At 30.6% G+C, this 16,811-nt stretch overlaps 2 protein-coding genes and 1 pseudogene across 3 annotated transcripts; 2 read left to right on the forward strand and 1 right to left on the reverse strand.

Annotated features, from left to right (window-relative positions):
* The first annotated feature begins 482 nt into the window (after nt 1-482).
* LOC109609057 (uncharacterized) lies at nt 483-4,327 on the forward strand. Of its 2 annotated transcripts, XM_020025676.2 has the most exons (15): nt 483-668; nt 726-932; nt 1,039-1,242; nt 1,297-1,437; nt 1,499-1,623; nt 1,778-1,945; nt 1,997-2,162; nt 2,226-2,415; nt 2,496-2,764; nt 2,822-3,025; nt 3,079-3,240; nt 3,292-3,422; nt 3,496-3,663; nt 3,721-3,886; nt 3,947-4,327. In XM_020025676.2, exons 1-15 carry the CDS (start codon nt 596-598, stop codon nt 4,138-4,140), a joined length of 2,568 nt encoding a protein of 855 aa, XP_019881235.1. In that variant the 5' UTR covers nt 483-595; the 3' UTR covers nt 4,141-4,327. The 2 variants fall into 2 exon arrangements, 1 of the variants encoding a protein (XP_019881235.1); XR_007547444.1 differs by lacking the exon at nt 3,947-4,327 and having other exon boundaries at nt 3,473-3,663; nt 3,721-3,862.
* Nucleotides 4,328-4,846: 519 nt separating this feature from the next.
* LOC109609048 (uncharacterized) lies at nt 4,847-14,084 on the forward strand. The gene is made up of 29 exons (XM_049964203.1): nt 4,847-4,960; nt 5,020-5,232; nt 5,351-5,554; nt 5,608-5,745; nt 5,807-5,931; nt 5,997-6,164; nt 6,227-6,392; nt 6,462-6,651; nt 6,733-7,001; nt 7,056-7,259; nt 7,313-7,474; nt 7,526-7,656; nt 7,737-7,904; nt 7,962-8,127; nt 8,188-8,379; nt 10,644-10,661; nt 10,838-10,880; nt 10,971-11,164; nt 11,224-11,421; nt 11,480-11,620; nt 11,676-11,962; nt 12,011-12,173; nt 12,226-12,412; nt 12,465-12,739; nt 12,797-13,000; nt 13,050-13,211; nt 13,268-13,398; nt 13,456-13,623; nt 13,684-14,084. The coding sequence occupies exons 1-29, from the start codon at nt 4,888-4,890 to the stop codon at nt 14,041-14,043; spliced, it is 5,100 nt and encodes a 1,699-aa protein (XP_049820160.1). The 5' UTR covers nt 4,847-4,887; the 3' UTR covers nt 14,044-14,084.
* On the reverse strand, nt 14,026-16,721 carry LOC109609033 (beta-galactosidase-1-like protein 3; annotated as a pseudogene).
* Between the last annotated feature and the right edge of the window lie 90 nt (nt 16,722-16,811).

A 16,811-nucleotide genomic window follows, 5' to 3' on the forward strand; every position in this document is an offset into this window, starting at 1 on the left:
GATTCAGATCAATAAACGAATAAATCGTTAAAAAAGTAAATTCAAACTAATTTTTTACTTTTGATGATTTTTAGGTTCTTTAAATAAATTCCAGTGCAAAACATTTTCAATTTTTAATAATTTGTCTTGAATCATTTATTAAGAAGGAAGAAAATTGATAGTATGCAACCAACCTTTTGTTATATCATTCATTTAAACAAATGATTTAATTTAACTTAACTGTTAATGAAATATACTGTTTTTGAAAAACCTTCATTAAAAATTCCCCAATCAATTTATTTCACTATTTTCAAGGAACTGTGACGTAAATATTGATGAATACTTAAAATATGGATTTTCCAATTTTCGTAAATATCAAACGTTATCGTTTACTCCGTCATTCTTAGTTATGTCTGGTGTCCCAAAGAAATTTTGTTGGTATCAACTTAAAAAGAAAAAACATGATTATTAATTATATACACTGACTTATCGAGATTGTTTTGCATCTCGAGTGACCTTAACAAGAGATCGTCGTTGTGTGGTGGAAATTCCGGTGTTATCGTTCAATGCGAATATGATGGTGTCTTAAAAATTTAGTTTGAAACAAATCGAATAAATGGATTCGTACGGGATTTATAGTTTTTTGATTTTACAATGTATAATTTTAATGACTTTCATCAATGGGGCCGGTAAATTAATATTATATTAAGTTGTTAAGTGTTCAATTCTTTGGTGGTCAATTCCAGAAATAAATTCAACAAATAAAACATCTTGCGTTTTGCCTGAGTACCATAAACATGGAAAATGGTCGATATTAAGCGGTGCTGGAAAGCCCGGTGATCGGATTGGTGAAGGAAGCATTTTAGTAAATGAATGTGATAATGGATATACGCAAATAGAGGAAACATCCTACTGTTATTCTGGAAGATGGACTGAATCATTTGAATGCCAAAGTAAGCAATTGTTTGACAAGTTTCCTAGTTATGTATTGTTCTCTGTTTCATTTCTAAGAATGATTAAAATTAATTTAATTAATGCTTGTATAAATACAAATTGTAGGATTGTGTCCTCCCGTTCACTCAACAGTGTCTACAGTGGTAAAATGTACCTACAAAGGAGGGTTCCGCGAATGTGACAGGGCTCCAGATGGTTCCGCCTTATCAGTTAGTTGCTCTGCATTTTATCAAAATTCTTTGAACAACGTAAGTTCATATTTTTGTGTAGATGGTACCTGGGATTATGAGATAATACGATGTAGTCCGAGTACGTATAATACGTAAGTAATTTACAGACAACATTATATTTTTTTTCTTTTAGTATGTGGAGTGAAGAAACCATCATCATTTGAAGGTAGTGGCAAATATGCGTGGCAGGCTGCTATATATATAAAAAAAAACGAAACATATAAGGATTTTATATGTGCAGGGACACTGATAAGCTCAAACGTCATTTTAACTGGTAATAAAACTTACTCAAAATTAGTAGATAAAATTAATGAAACTATATTGGTAAATTTTAGCTGCACATTGTATTACAAGTTTTGATGATAATACGGCGGAGAATGTAGAAAAATATGAAGTTGCCGTAGGAAATTATTACAGAGAATATAGACATACAAGAGATGTATTTGCTCAAGTTTCAAAGGTTATTCAACTTATTTTTTTTTGTAATCATTTTTTTTTTCATAATAATTAATTATAAATTGTTGAAATTATTCAACTTAAAGTTGATAATAATATTTTAGTTAAATGATAATAACATGAATAATAGTTGACTAATTATAATTATTTCGATTTAGATTAAGAAGTTTATAGTTCATGAATCTTTTAAAGGAATTGTACAAAATTATCTGAGCGATTTGGCAATGATTGTAGTAGAAACTCCATTTACTTTATCGGAGTTTATACGTCCTATATGCCTTGATTTTAGAGACTCTCTAAAATTAACACCCGGTAAACGAGGAATAGTGAGTATTAAAGTTTATGTATAAGAAATCTATATATTTTTAATTCTTTAGCTTGTAGGTTGGGGTTACAGAGGTATTGCAAATGATTATTTATCTACAACACAAAAAGTTGTGCATATAGTATACGAAGATTTCACTGTATGTGCATCTCTTTTACCAAATGATTTTAAACAATTTTTAACTTCTGACAAAATTTGTGGAAGAAATTATAATTCTAGTACGTATAAAATTAATATCCCCAAGAAATTTTATAAAAGTTAATTTGGTAATATTTCATTAGGTGTCAATGTTTGTAAGGGTGACAGTGGAGCGGGTTTATTTTTTGAAAATAATGGTGTATATTACCTAAAGGGTATTGCAAGTGTTCAAAGGCAATCGATCGGAGTCCCATGTGAACCCAATCAATTTACTTTGTACACAAATCTTTTTAAGTATGAAACATTCATCATTGAAAATTTAAACAAATACAGGTACTCTAACTTATTAGAATAACAAAGATAAACAGAATTTAACGTAAGTAACGATGTAAAAATTAATCCTATAATTTTAGTGAAGAGCCATTACCAACACCAGAAACTCTTCCTCGAATCAGTCTCCCAACATCAACTTCTGCTCCGGATAAGAACTCGTGCGTCAAGCCGCAGTCAATCCAAAATGGCAATTGGAAACTTAAATATCAAGTAGACTTGAAAAACAAAAACTACTATCCTCCAGGCACGATAATAATCGGCAGCTGTGATGATAATTACGCATTGGAAAACGAATCGAATTTGTCGTTTTGCGACGAAGGAACCTGGACTCAAGTTTTTTCATGCAAAAGTATAATCAACTATTAAGATTTAATTGTAACAAATAATATTATTAATAATTCTTTAGTTAAGTGTCCTATATTGGAAGACAAAGAGTATACTACTCTAACTTGCACATACAATGATCAGTTCAGATCATGCAATCAAGCGATTGCTGATACATATCTGGAAGTCACATGTGCTCCTTTTTATGAAGTGAGGAACGACGACAGATATCGAATTTGCAAGTCGAATGGCAGATGGAATGATGACATTCCGCAATGCGTCCCAGGTCTTTTATATACAATAATTTATATTTTAAACGTTGATTTATTGTTTTTTTAGCCTGTGGTATAAAAAATGGGCAAACATCTATTCTAGCTGTTGGAAGCACGAAAGCAAACATTACGGACTTCCCTTGGCAAGTTGCCATATTTAAAAAAATGAAAGGTGAATTTAGCCCATGGTGTGGAGGATCTATTTTAACAATATCGATTGTTTTAACTGGTTAGCTGTTATTTTGGTCATTTTATTGTACTTAAGAACAAAAAATTTTAGCTGCCCACTGCATGGTTGAGGACAAAAATGATGGTACAGTCGAAATAAATAAAGATATCTACGAAGTAGCAGTTGGAAAATATTATAGAGATTATAAACATCCTGATGAAGAAAATGTACAATACTCAAAGGTAATTTGATAATAATTGTAATTAGTATTTAATACATTGATAATTATCAGCCCTTACTCTCTAAAATTATTAGATTAAGAGAATTATTACATCTGAGCAATACCGAGGTTATTTCGGCAATTACGTGGGTGATATTGCTTTGCTAGTGGTAGAAAAGAAATTAATACTAAGCCGAACAGTGCAGCCAATTTGCTTGGACATATCTGGCTTTTATCAATTACGACCAAATCAACCTGGAATTGTATGTATTTTATAATTATTGTACATAAATAATAAAAATTACTTATTTGAGAAATAGGTTTCCGGTTGGGGTTTCACAAAACATGGAGGTGATCCACCAAATGAGCTTCGTCAAATAGAAATGCCTTTTGTGGAAGAATCATTGTGTCGTAATCGATTACCGCCTGATTACTCGCAAAGATACTTCTCGTACGATAAAATATGCGCAGGATATATTAATAGCAGTAAGTAATATATATACTGAAGTTTATCGGAAATTAACTGAATTATGTACTATTTTTTAGGCAAAGCGGTATGTGAGGGAGACAGTGGAGGAGCGTTGATTTATAGACAATCAAATGGACGATATTATGTTAGAGGAATTGTCAGCATTTCGCCACGATTACAAGGAAGCTGTGATATTGATCAATATTCGTTATTCACAGATGTTCTGAAATTTAAAATGTTAATTTCTAGAACAATTTTAAGATACTCATGACAAATAGATTGATGTTTTCTATGAAAATGAATTTACATTTCTTTTTAATAAAATATGCATCCTAAATGAATTAATGAACTTTGTAATAACGATACTTATAGCAAAAATTATAGTTGATTTTAAGCTTAAGCAAGCATAAGATTTCAGAAACGATTAGTTATTGATATTATTAAATAAAACAAGTAAATGTATATATTAGAAATAAATATAATTTTTATACTAAATAAGTATTTCTTGTTTCCCTCACCTACAGTGTTATGAATACTTATACATATGATGAGTTACAAATCATGATAAAAAGATTCATGAATATATTAATATTTTTAATGAATAATACGTTAAAAAAGTAGATAAAGTTAATTTTTATTTATATTTTTACACTCTTTAAATGCCAATCCAAAACATTTTTTAATAATTTTTATTGAATTTAATGTATTTTCAAGGGACGTAAATATTGATGAATATTTAAGTATATTCGCACATGGATTTTCCAATTTTCGCAAATATTAAAAGTTATCGTGTACTCCATCATTCTTAGTAGTGTTTGGTGTCCCGAAGAAATTTAGTTGGTATTAACATAAAAAGAAAAAACATATTTATTAATTTATACATTGACTTATCGAGTTTGTTTTGCATCACGAATGACCTTAACAAGAGATCGTTGTCGAGTGGTGGAAATTCCGGTGTTGTTGTTTAATGCAAATATGATCATGTCTTCCTAAATTTTGTTTAAAACAAATCGAATAAATGGGTTCGTATCGGGTTTATATTCCGTTGATTCTACAAAGTTCAATTTTAATGACTTCCATCAACGGGGCCGGTAAGTTTTGGATATTATACTTAAGTTGAAATGTATATTTCATTGATGGTTAATTCCAGAAATAAATTCAAATTCATCCAGTAAAACGTCTTGTGTTTTGCCTGAGTACCATAAACATGGAAAATGGTCGATAAAAATCGGTTCTGGAGAGCCCGGTGATCGAATTGGCGAAGGAAGCATTTTAGTAAATGAATGCGATAATGGGTATACGCAAATCGGGGACACATCCTTCTGTTATTCGGGAAGATGGACTGAATTATTTGAATGCCAAAGTAAGTAATTGTTTTCTAGTGCTTTATTGTATTCTGTTTCTTTTTTACAAACGATAAATATGAAAAATAAAATTAATTAATTTAGTTTAAATAATATTTGAATATATTAAAATTTTAGAATTTTGTCCTCCCGTTCACTCATCTGTGTCTACAATAGTAAAATGTACCTACAAAGGAGAGTTGCGCGAATGTGATAAGGCTCCAGATGGTACCACCTTATCAGTTAGATGCTCTGCATATTATCAAAATACTTTGAACAACATAAGTTCATATTTCTGTGTAGATGGTACCTGGGATTATGAGATAAAAAGATGTAGCCCAAGTACGTAAATAATTTATATGAATATATATACAAACATACATTTATTCTTTTAGTATGCGGACTGACACAACCATCGTCGTTTGATGGTAGTGGCAAATATGCATGGCAGGCTGCTTTGTATATAAAAAGAAACGAAAGAAAGGCTTATATATGTGCAGGCACACTGATAAGTTCAAATGAAATTTTAACTGGTAATAATACTTTTTCAAAAGTATTATATAAAATTAATAAAACTATACTGGTGCATTTTAGCTGCACATTGTATTACTAATTTTGAAGATGGGACGAGGGAGAATGTTGAAAATTACGAAGTTGCCGTCGGAAATTATTACAGAGTATATAGACATATAAGTGACGTATTTTCTCAAATTTCAAAGGTTATTTAACTTATTCTTCAGGTTCTATAAGTAATACTGAACTAATTACAATTATATCGATTTAGATTAAGGAGTTTATTGTTCATGAAGCTTTTAAAGGATCTGAACGAAATTATCTGAGCGATTTGGCAATAATTGTAGTAGAAACTCCATTTAATTTATCAAGATTTATCCATCCTATATGTCTGGATTTTAACGACTCTGTAAAATTAACACCCGGTAAACGAGGAGTGGTAAGTTTTAATAAGTATATAAGAAAATACTATATTTATTGTCTGTATTTTGAATTCCTTAGCTTGTAGGCTGGGGTGCCACAGGTGTTAAAAATGAATATTTATCTACAACACAAAAAGTTGTGCATCCATTATACGAAGATTTCGCTGTATGTGCAACTAACTTACCAAATGATTTTAAACAATTTTTGACTTATGACAAAATTTGTGCAAGAAGTTATAATTCTAGTAAGTATAAAATTAATATTACCGCGAAATTTTAAAAAAGTTAATTTGGCAATATTTATATTTCATTAGGTGTCAGTGTTTGTGAGGGTGACAGTGGAGCGGGGTTACTTTTTGAAAATGATGGTGTATATTACCTAAAGGGAATTACAAGTATTCAAAAGCGATCGACCGGAATTACATGTGACCCCAATCAGTTTACTTTGTACACAAATCTTTTTAAATATCAAAAATTCATCATTAATAATTTAAAAAAATACAGGTACGATTTTCTCAAACCTATAGCAATTACAGAGATAAATAGAAATTTGCATTGCTATAAAAATTAATCCTATAATTTTAGTGACGAGCCATTACCAACACCAGAAATTCTTCCTCGAACCGGTCTCACAACATCAACTGCTGCTCCGGATAGGAACACGTGTGTCAAGCCCCAATCAATCCAAAATGGCAATTGGAAACTTAAATATCAAGTAGACTTGGAAAACAAAAACTACTATCCTCCAGGCACGATAATAATCGCCAGCTGTAATGATAATTACGCATTGGAAAACGAATCGAATTTGTCGTTTTGCGACGAAGGTGCTTGGACACAAGTTTTTTCATGCAAAAGTATAAGCAACTATTAAGATTTAATTGTAATAAATAATATTATTAATTCTTTAGTTAAGTGTCCTATATTGGGAGACAAAGAGTATACTACTCTAACTTGCACATACAATGATCAGTTCAGATCATGCAATCAAGCGATTGCTGATACATATCTGGAAGTCACATGTGCTCCTTTTTATGAAGTAAAGAACGACGACAGATATCGAATTTGCAAGTCGAATGGCACATGGAATGATGACATTCCGCAATGCGTCCCAGGTCTTTTATGTGCAATAATTTATATTTTAAACGTTTATTTATTGTTTTCTTAGCGTGTGGTATAAAAAATGGGCAAACGTCTATTCTAGCTGTTGGAAGCACGAAAGCAAACATTACGGACTTCCCTTGGCAAGTTGCCATATTTAAAAAAATGAAAGGTGAATTTAGGCCATGGTGTGGAGGATCTATTTTAACAATATCGATTGTTTTAACTGGTTAGCTGTTATTTTGGTCATTTTATTGTACTTAAGGACAGAAAATTTTAGCTGCCCATTGCATGGTTGAGGACAAAAATGATGGTACAGTCGAAATAAATAAAGATATCTACGAAGTAGCAGTTGGAAAATATTATAGAGATTATAAACATCCTGATGAAGAAAATGTACAATACTCAAAGGTAATTTGATAATAATTGTAATTAAAAATTAGTATTTAATACATTGATAATTATCAGCCCTTACTCTCTAAAATTATTAGATTAAGAGAATTATTACATCTGAGCAATACCGAGGTTATTTCGGCAATTACGTGGGTGATATTGCTTTGCTAGTGGTAGAGAAGAAATTAATACTAAGCCGAACAGTGCAGCCAATTTGCTTGGACATATCTGGCTTTTATCAACTACGACCAAACCAACCTGGAATTGTATGTATTTTATAATTATTGTACATAAATAATAAAAATTACTTATTTGAGAAATAGGTTTCCGGTTGGGGTTTCACAAAACATGGAGGTGATCCACCAAATGAGCTTCGTCAAATAGAAATGCCTTTTGTGGAAGAATCATTGTGTCGTAATCGATTACCGCCTGATTACTCGCAAAGATACTTCTCGTACGATAAAATATGCGCAGGATATATTAATAGCAGTAAGTAATATATATACTGAAGTTTATCGGAAATTAACTGAATTATGTACTATTTTTTAGGCAAAGCGGTATGTGAGGGAGACAGTGGAGGAGCGTTGATTTATAGACAATCAAATGGACGATATTATGTTAGAGGAATTGTCAGCATTTCGCCACGACTACAAGGAAGCTGTGATATTGATCAATATTCGTTATTCACAGATGTTCTGAAATTTAAAATGTTAATTTCTAGAACAATTTTAAGATACTCATGACAAATAGATTGATGTTTTCTATGAAAATGAATATACATTTCTTTTTAATAAAATATGCATCCTAAATGAATTAATGAATTTTATAATAACGATACTAATAATAAAAAATATTTTTAATCAGTGTTTTATTTTAAATTATAGTCTTTAGTATTAGATTTACGGATTTAAAAATTAAACATTAATAGAAAATTAGAACTTATGAGGTAATTTTAAGCACTTGTAATATAATATTCCTATTAGGGTCTGCCAAAAAATTTAATAATTAAATCTACAGAACATTTCTTAACGGGAGATCACTACTCACATCACTCTTCAATCCAATTTTTTCCCCGTGACAGGTGACCTTTTACCTATCATCGATTTAGTTATTTTTGATCTTGATAGGATAATTTTACAGTATTAAATGAAATTAAATTAAATTTAAATAAAATTACGTTAAATAAATTAAATTTTATAACAATAAACAAATTGAAATTTCTAATAGTTAATTCCAACATTTGAAATAACACATGTTTATCTAAAAAATACCATACATATTTAAATTTGAATACGCAGTAAAATCTGTTGTCAAAATCAAATTTTCCGCTTCAACTTTTCAAATATTAACATGGTTTTCGTCCAATTTCTTGAATTTATTTGATTTGAAGCTCACATAAATATTGTAAAATCTGAAAATGACCTGATCCTTTATTTTAAAAATTATAAATAAAAGGGCATTTTTAACAAAGAAAAAAATTGAGTATGTAAAATCATTAATAAAATAAAATATTCTCTTTATATTGTACACTTTGTAAATATTAATATATTGTGAAAAATGAGTATTTTCAACTTTAAATAATTTGTTCAGAACTCACTAGAGGTTTGACATTGATATTCAATTTCTGCATGAGCAGAATTAATTTGAGATCAGTCGTTAATGGAATTTCCAAGAAAGTTTTGATAACGGGTTAAGTATTCTGGACTTCCCAATAGAAATAAAATAAACACAATTGTACATACAATTTAATTCTCCAGACAACTATATTCATAAACAATTTTATTACATTTTTCCTTTGTGTATTTCTCATTCTGTATTATACAGTCTTGATAAATTCTTTGTATATAAATTTTGTTTTTATTAGTATTTATTATTAAACTAAAATTGATAAATAAATGTAAAAAATATGTGACATCATTATAATTATACACTGTAATTTACACTATGGATCAACAAATAATGTAATAGGAACATCTCCTTTACATTATTGATTTATAATGAACCGCGATGACCTTAAATCTTGCTGGGAAATCAACAATCCGGTCTCAAGTTTTAGTTTTATTCGCTTGGTGAAAGATGTGCATATGTTATTCAAGTATTAACAGTTTAGTAAACATCAGAAAAACACGTTTATAAATGTTTTTGGTGGGATTTATTGTTTATCTTTTATTTGGTACTTCTGTAAATTTTGTTAAAACAGAAAATGGTGAGTTTTTTTAATATTGAATTTTATAAACTAAGAACATTCACAAACAATTATTGAAATTCAGCTGACATGTTGGCAATGTTACATATAAATAGCAAAATACAATACATAATAATATAGTGTCATTATATTACAAATAATGCATAAATTCTTTCAATAATTTGTTATTTTTCTTTGTTTGTGTCTCCCCGTAATAGATAAAAGTAGAAATTGATACTTTTAATTTCATTATTAGAAGAGGTTAAATTCATTATAATTTTTATAAAAATCGATGCGACGGAATGTAACTTGTTTCAATCTATACTTTTGCAAAAACACTATGTAAAATATATTAAATCTTTAAAAACTAAATTTAATATATTAAAAAGTAAAGTATTTTATCTCTTTGAATTATTTACTTTATATACATTAAATAAATATAAGTAAATTATATACATATAATATCTAGTTATTTCGTAACCGATTTTTTTTTCTTGAAACAATTACAAATTATTTTTTTTTTAAATTTCTGTGGTGTTTATTATATATCTAAATTTAAATTGAAATATTTATTTATATTTTGGACAGAATCACGTGAATTACTGTCATAAAATTTTCCAGAGCTGAAAATTTACATAAAAATTTTAAAAAGAATTTAAATTTGAAAATTCAATAAATATATGGTATTATTTTTATTTTAATGATGATCGAACTTAAACAAAAATATTATTCAAAACGCATAATAGGAAACTTTAGGACAGAGCCTGAATGTAGAAATAACTTTTAAAATCGTTTAGACTAATTCTGGGACACTCTGTAGATACGCATGCAAAAATAGGTTAGTTTTTAATAAAATATCTAAAAGCAAGCACATAAAAACATCAACAAACAACAAACCCGATAAGTTTTTATCATGCTTATTTGTTTAATTTATTTTTGTTCTTATTTAAAAAGGTTTATTTTTTATCATTGTTGATCATGGAATAGTCTTTTTAATTGATATTATAATTTTAGAAATATCACATTCAATTAGAAATGTACGGGCTGTAGAAAAAAGGTAAGCAAGAAAATAATTGTAGCAGGTATAAAAATTAAGGACACCATGTAAAAGTCCTTATATAAATATTTAAAAAAATAATAATTTCAGTCCGACTTGTGTCCTTCCGGAACAACCCAAAAATGGATTTTGGTTTTTACCCGGAGGGGTTGGATCCCCTGGAAAAACTGTATCAGAAGGAACCGTTTTAACTGTTACTTGTTCTCCTGGATACAGCCACAATGGAACTAGCTCCGAATCTGTGTGTGTGGACGGCGAATGGAGTAAAAATTTGGAATGCAAACGTATACAGTTTTCACTGATTAAAGTGAACTTAAAATAAATCTAACAATAATAATTTTAGGATCGTGCAAACCATTGATTTCATCTATTTCCACTCAGGTGCAGTGTTTCAATAACGGAGCATGGTCGAATTGTGATCATCCAGTCCATGGAACTGCATTAACCATAACATGTGCCCCGTTTTATGTAGATCCATCTCCCGAAACGCATTATTGTGTCGAAGGATTATGGTATCCATACATTTCGAGATGTCAGGCAAGTATGTAGAAAAAATAAACAGATAATGTGTTCTTTATTTATTCTACTATATTTTTCAGTTTGCGGTAGGAAACGTGCATCCGTAACTTCGTCTATAAGAGGAAACTACCCTTGGCATGCCACTTTATATAAAAACGTGTCCGGAAAGTTTGAACAAACATGTGGGGCGACACTAATTTCCAGTATAATGATAATGACAGGTATAGATCTGCGTAACGTGCATGTGCATACTGAGATACAAATGTGCTATTTTAGCTTCTCGTTGTGTGGTAGACGACGATTTGGAATCAAAACCTGAAATGTATTATATTGCAGTTGGAAACTATTACAGGCAATTTAAACATGCAAAAGATACGAATGCACAGTATTCTAAACTAGCATTAATTATACCCTCTTCTGATTTTAAAGGATCTTCAAAGAATTACTACAGCGATATAGCAATTTTAATATTGGAAACCCCCATAATATTTACGGAAACAGTCCAACCAGTATGTATAGACTACGAAAATAAAATTGATATAAGACAAAATCAAGTCGCTAGTGTAAGTATACTGTCATAATAATTAGATATTTAATTATATTTGCTGCAGCTTTTAGGTTGGGGATCTTCCTATCCTCACGGAGGTCCATCTGAAACTTTAAAAGATGTTTACGTTGGTTATTCGGCTGAATCATCATGCCGACAAGGTTTACCTACAGATTTTAGACCATATTTTACAAGTGACAAATTTTGTGGACACAACATCAACACCAGTAAGTCCAATACATTAAGTATACTATATACCACTAATATTTCATATTCTAGGTAATATTGTTTGTCAAGGGGATGAAGGAGGTGGTCTGTTTTTTAAAGACAATGATGTTTACTACATTAAAGGAGTCGCTAGTATTCAACCGTTAATAAACAATACGTGTGATCCTTTACAATACTCATTGTATACTAATATAAACAATTTCATTTCCTTCGTTGGATCAACAATAAGTAGATATAGGTGAGAAAGAAAACTAATTTTTAAAATAGTATTTTATAATATATCACTTTAGGAAAGTTGAAAATCGAATTCCACCCAATGTCGGCACCCAGGACAATCGAGGAAAATTCAACGAGTCAAACATACCTTTAAAATCTTGTCTTTTACCAAAACAACCTGATCAGGGCAAATGGGAATTAAAATACCAAAGCAGCCAAAGGTACGGCGATTATGTTATTTCAGGAACTGTTATCAATGCCACATGCAATCCTGGATATGCCCTGGAAGAATTATCCGATTTCGCACTTTGCAATGAAGGCAACTGGACTAACACATTCACCTGCAAGAGTAAGTGTAACGGTAGATATATGGTATATTCACTAAAATTGATAATATTATTATCAGGGAAGTGTCCTGTCAGAAGATCGACAGAAGTAACAACATTCTCATGCACTTACAATGACTTCCAACGAGACTGTGATAAAGCAATTGTTGGTACTTTTATGGAAGTAGTTTGTTCCAATTTCCATGAAGTAAAAGGTGGTGACGTATTTAGGTTTTGTAGGGATGATGGATCTTGGGGTAATCATGTTCCACAATGTGTACCGGGTAATATGTGTTTCTTCACTTGTAATTCAAAGTTTACAGAATATTTTAGTTTGCGGACAGAAACGGGGGGACGCACAACTATTAGGTATAGGATCAACTCCCGTTAACATTGGTGATTATCCATGGCAAGTGGCTATATTTAGAAAAATGAATTCTGAATTTGCACCTCAATGTGGAGGATCTTTGATTACTACTAAGCTTGTATTAACGGGTATAGTGATATTATATATTTATAATGTATAATTAAAATAACTCTTTCATATCTAGCTGCCCATTGCATGGTTAACGATAACTCGGATGGTACAATAACGTTTAATTCTGATGATTATGAAGTAGCTGTAGGAAAATATTATAGAGAATACAATGATCCCAAAGACACAAATGCTCAATATTCAAAGGTATAACAAAGGTATACGATATACATTCGCATGTAAAATTATAGTATTTTTATTTAGCTCCGAAACATTATAATAAATGAACAATATAGAGGATTCTTTGGAAATTATCAAGGAGATGTTGCTTTGTTGGTAGTTCAAAAAGAATTTGTATTGTCAGCTGCTGTTCAACCAGTCTGCTTAGATTTCTCTGGGATTGTCAATTTAAAAGGTGGTGAAGTAGGCGTTGTAAGTAGATCTAATCTGAATAATTATTTATAAGTTAATCTTCACAATTTATAATTTTAGGTTCCCGGTTGGGGGTACACAAAACAAGGCGGTTCCCCCTCTGATGTTTTACGAGAATTAGAAGTTCCATATGTAGAAGAAAATTTATGTCGCTCAAAATTACCGGACGCATATGTTCAAAAATATTTTACGTATGACAAAATCTGTGCAGGATATCATAATAGTAGCAAAGCTTTGTGTGAAGGTGATAGCGGCGGTGGTTTAGTTTTTAAACAATCAGATGGTAGATATTATCTTAGGGGAGTTGTTAGTATATCTCCAAGAAATGCAGGAAGTTGTGATATCCAACAATACACATTATTTACTAACGTACTAAAGTTTAGTCCATTAATTTCAAAAACGATAAATAGATATTCTTAAGTAAAAATAAATATGTATATATTTAAAATTTATCAAAAATACACAGTTGTTTCATTTCTCAACTTTATTTAAATTTATTCAAACAGTAAATCAGAGACAAATTCCATTTGAGTACTTGATTTAAAATGTTCAAATACTATTATTATATTATCACCTTTTATTAAAAATGGCGCAGGAATATATAAAGATTGCTGAGGTCCAATAATTGCGTGCCTTCCCACAACAAATCCATTTACAATCACTAATCCTTTTTTCCATTTACGCATATCAATAAACGTATCATTGGGTTCTTCAACTTTTAAAGTACCTCTGTACAGGGCTGGTCCATTATATTCATTATTAAATGTCTTCCATGAATCCAATGAGTTAGTCCACCCTTTTTTGAACTCCAAAGGTATAATTTGCCAGTCCAATAGTACATTATTATCAATTAACACATCACCTTGCCAAATACCTTTAAATGTATTGTTATACTGAGTAATTTTTCCACCGTTCATTCTTCCCCACTCTTCAACTACAAGATCTAAAGTGGCATTTTTCTGTTCTACTTTTGACAGAAGTAACTGTGAATCCTTAACTCTCCAAAATCCAAATCCATTAAGATCATCCACTGTATTAAGATGTGGTGATACTAAAACACCGTTTAATAAAACCATAACTGTGTCACAAACATGACCTTGAATGGTCAATATTGAACCAGCATTAATATCAACATTTTCTTTCCAACCCATAAGACTGGCCTGAATTGTTGTTAATTGGAAGTTTTTCCATCGCAATTGGTATTTTACTTTGGATGATATTTGGAGGATAATTATCTATTATGTCTTTTAAATGAATCATACTATCTACTTTTATAGATGGATAAGCTATAGGTTCAATAATTTGCGGAAGATCAGGAGTAAATGTTTTTATCGGGTTATACTTAGCTAATAATTCTTTAACAATACTGTATTTCTCAGTATAATTACCCCATTCTGTTAAAGGAGCATCATAGTCATAACTAGTTGTTATCGGTTTGAAACCTGAATTATCGAGATAAGCATTTCCAAGACTAGCACCGTTTAAAAAATAGAAATTGGTTCCTCCGTGGAACATATAAATATTTACAGAAGCTGGATATTTTAATATACGTTCATAAAATTTTCTGGCATCATCTGCAGATTTGGTGTTGTGCTTTTCACTCCAATAATCAAACCATCCTAAAAATTGTGTTCGTCTGAACATATGTTACTTAAATGTTAATTAAAACCTTAAAATATCATACCCACCTATCCAATATTCCATAGACATGTAAGGTTTGCCTGGTTGTAGTTCCTCCAATTTTTCAAACTGTTTTTCCGGAGAAGCCCCAAGATTTACTGTCTGTAGAAACTGTGGAATAGTTCCTTTATCTTGATGGGATAACGCACTATCGTATGTTACTAAGAGTTCTACAATACCATTACGAAGGAATATTTGATACAGCTGCTCCAAATAAGTTTTATCCGGAAGGAAGTCACCATATTCTTGATTTCCATATTCATTTTCTACTTGAAACATGATAATAGAACCTCCTTTAGTAAACTGATATTCTTGTACATGAGTCAAAAGTACATTCAAATACCTACGATACTAAATGTTTTAAGACATTATTATTAAATAAATTGAAAATATCTACCTTGTGACGTATTTCATATAAACAGGATCAGATGTTCTAAACGCAATATTCTCTTCCCTTAATAGCCACGATGGAAAACCTCCAAAATTATATTCAGCGCAAATATATGGGCCAGCCCTCAAAATTACAAATAAATCTTCTTCTTGTGCAGTTTTTAAAAAATCTGTTATATGTAGAAAATCTTCCATTTCTGACCCACCATCTCCAAAGTCATACACACCTGACTGATACTCATGGAGATTCCACGGTATGTAACTTTCCACGCACTATCGTATGTTACTAAGAGTTCTACAATACCATTACGAAGGAATATTTGATACAGCTGCTCCAAATAAGTTTTATCCGGAAGGAAGTCACCATATTCTTGATTTCCATATTCATTTTCTACTTGAAACATGATAATAGAACCTCCTTTAGTAAACTGATATTCTTGTACATGAGTCAAAAGTACATTCAAATACCTACGATACTAAATGTTTTAAGACATTATTATTAAATAAATTGAAAATATCTACCTTGTGACGTATTTCATATAAACAGGATCAGATGTTCTAAACGCAATATTCTCTTCCCTTAATAGCCACGATGGAAAACCTCCAAAATTATATTCAGCGCAAATATATGGGCCAGCCCTCAAAATTACAAATAAATCTTCTTCTTGTGCAGTTTTTAAAAAATCTGTTATATGTAGAAAATCTTCCATTTCTGACCCACCATCTCCAAAGTCATACACACCTGACTGATACTCATGGAGATTCCACGGTATGTAACTTTCCACTGTGTTTAATCCAGCTGCTCGCATTTTTCGCAGTCTGTCTCTCCAATAAGATCTAGGCACCCTAAAATAGTGCATAGCACCACTGTAAACTGACATGTTTAATCCATTTAAGGTAAAGTAAGGTTGTTTAGCAGAAAGTCCAGACTGAATGCCAGCGTTTGTGTAGTATTCATAATTCGTTGGTATACCTTGGGTGAGAGCCCAAGATACACAAATTGAAACAATAAAAGTTATTAACAACATAACCACTGTGAAATTATTGAACTTAAACCCTTTTTATATTTATTTACAAGTATTTTGTTTAGTTTTAATAATCTAATCAAATGTAAATCA

The sequence above is a fragment of the Aethina tumida genome, chromosome 3 (assembly GCF_024364675.1).
Source record: "Aethina tumida isolate Nest 87 chromosome 3, icAetTumi1.1, whole genome shotgun sequence".
Lineage (NCBI taxonomy): Eukaryota > Metazoa > Arthropoda > Insecta > Coleoptera > Nitidulidae > Aethina > Aethina tumida.

Excerpts from the sequence above, each read along its gene's own strand:
- LOC109609057 (XM_020025676.2), top strand. The coding sequence starts at position 596 with ATGGATTCGTACGGGATTTATAGTTTTTTGATTTTACAATGTATAATT. Across the intron at positions 2,416-2,495 it reads GAAAATTTAAACAAATACAG|TGAAGAGCCATTACCAACAC; the intron begins GTACTCTAACTT and ends CTATAATTTTAG. Across the intron at positions 3,423-3,495 it reads AAAATGTACAATACTCAAAG|ATTAAGAGAATTATTACATC; the intron begins GTAATTTGATAA and ends TAAAATTATTAG.
- LOC109609048 (XM_049964203.1), top strand. The coding sequence starts at position 4,888 with ATGGGTTCGTATCGGGTTTATATTCCGTTGATTCTACAAAGTTCAATT. Across the intron at positions 7,905-7,961 it reads GACCAAACCAACCTGGAATT|GTTTCCGGTTGGGGTTTCAC; the intron begins GTATGTATTTTA and ends TTTGAGAAATAG. Across the intron at positions 12,740-12,796 it reads TAACACATTCACCTGCAAGA|GGAAGTGTCCTGTCAGAAGA; the intron begins GTAAGTGTAACG and ends TATTATTATCAG.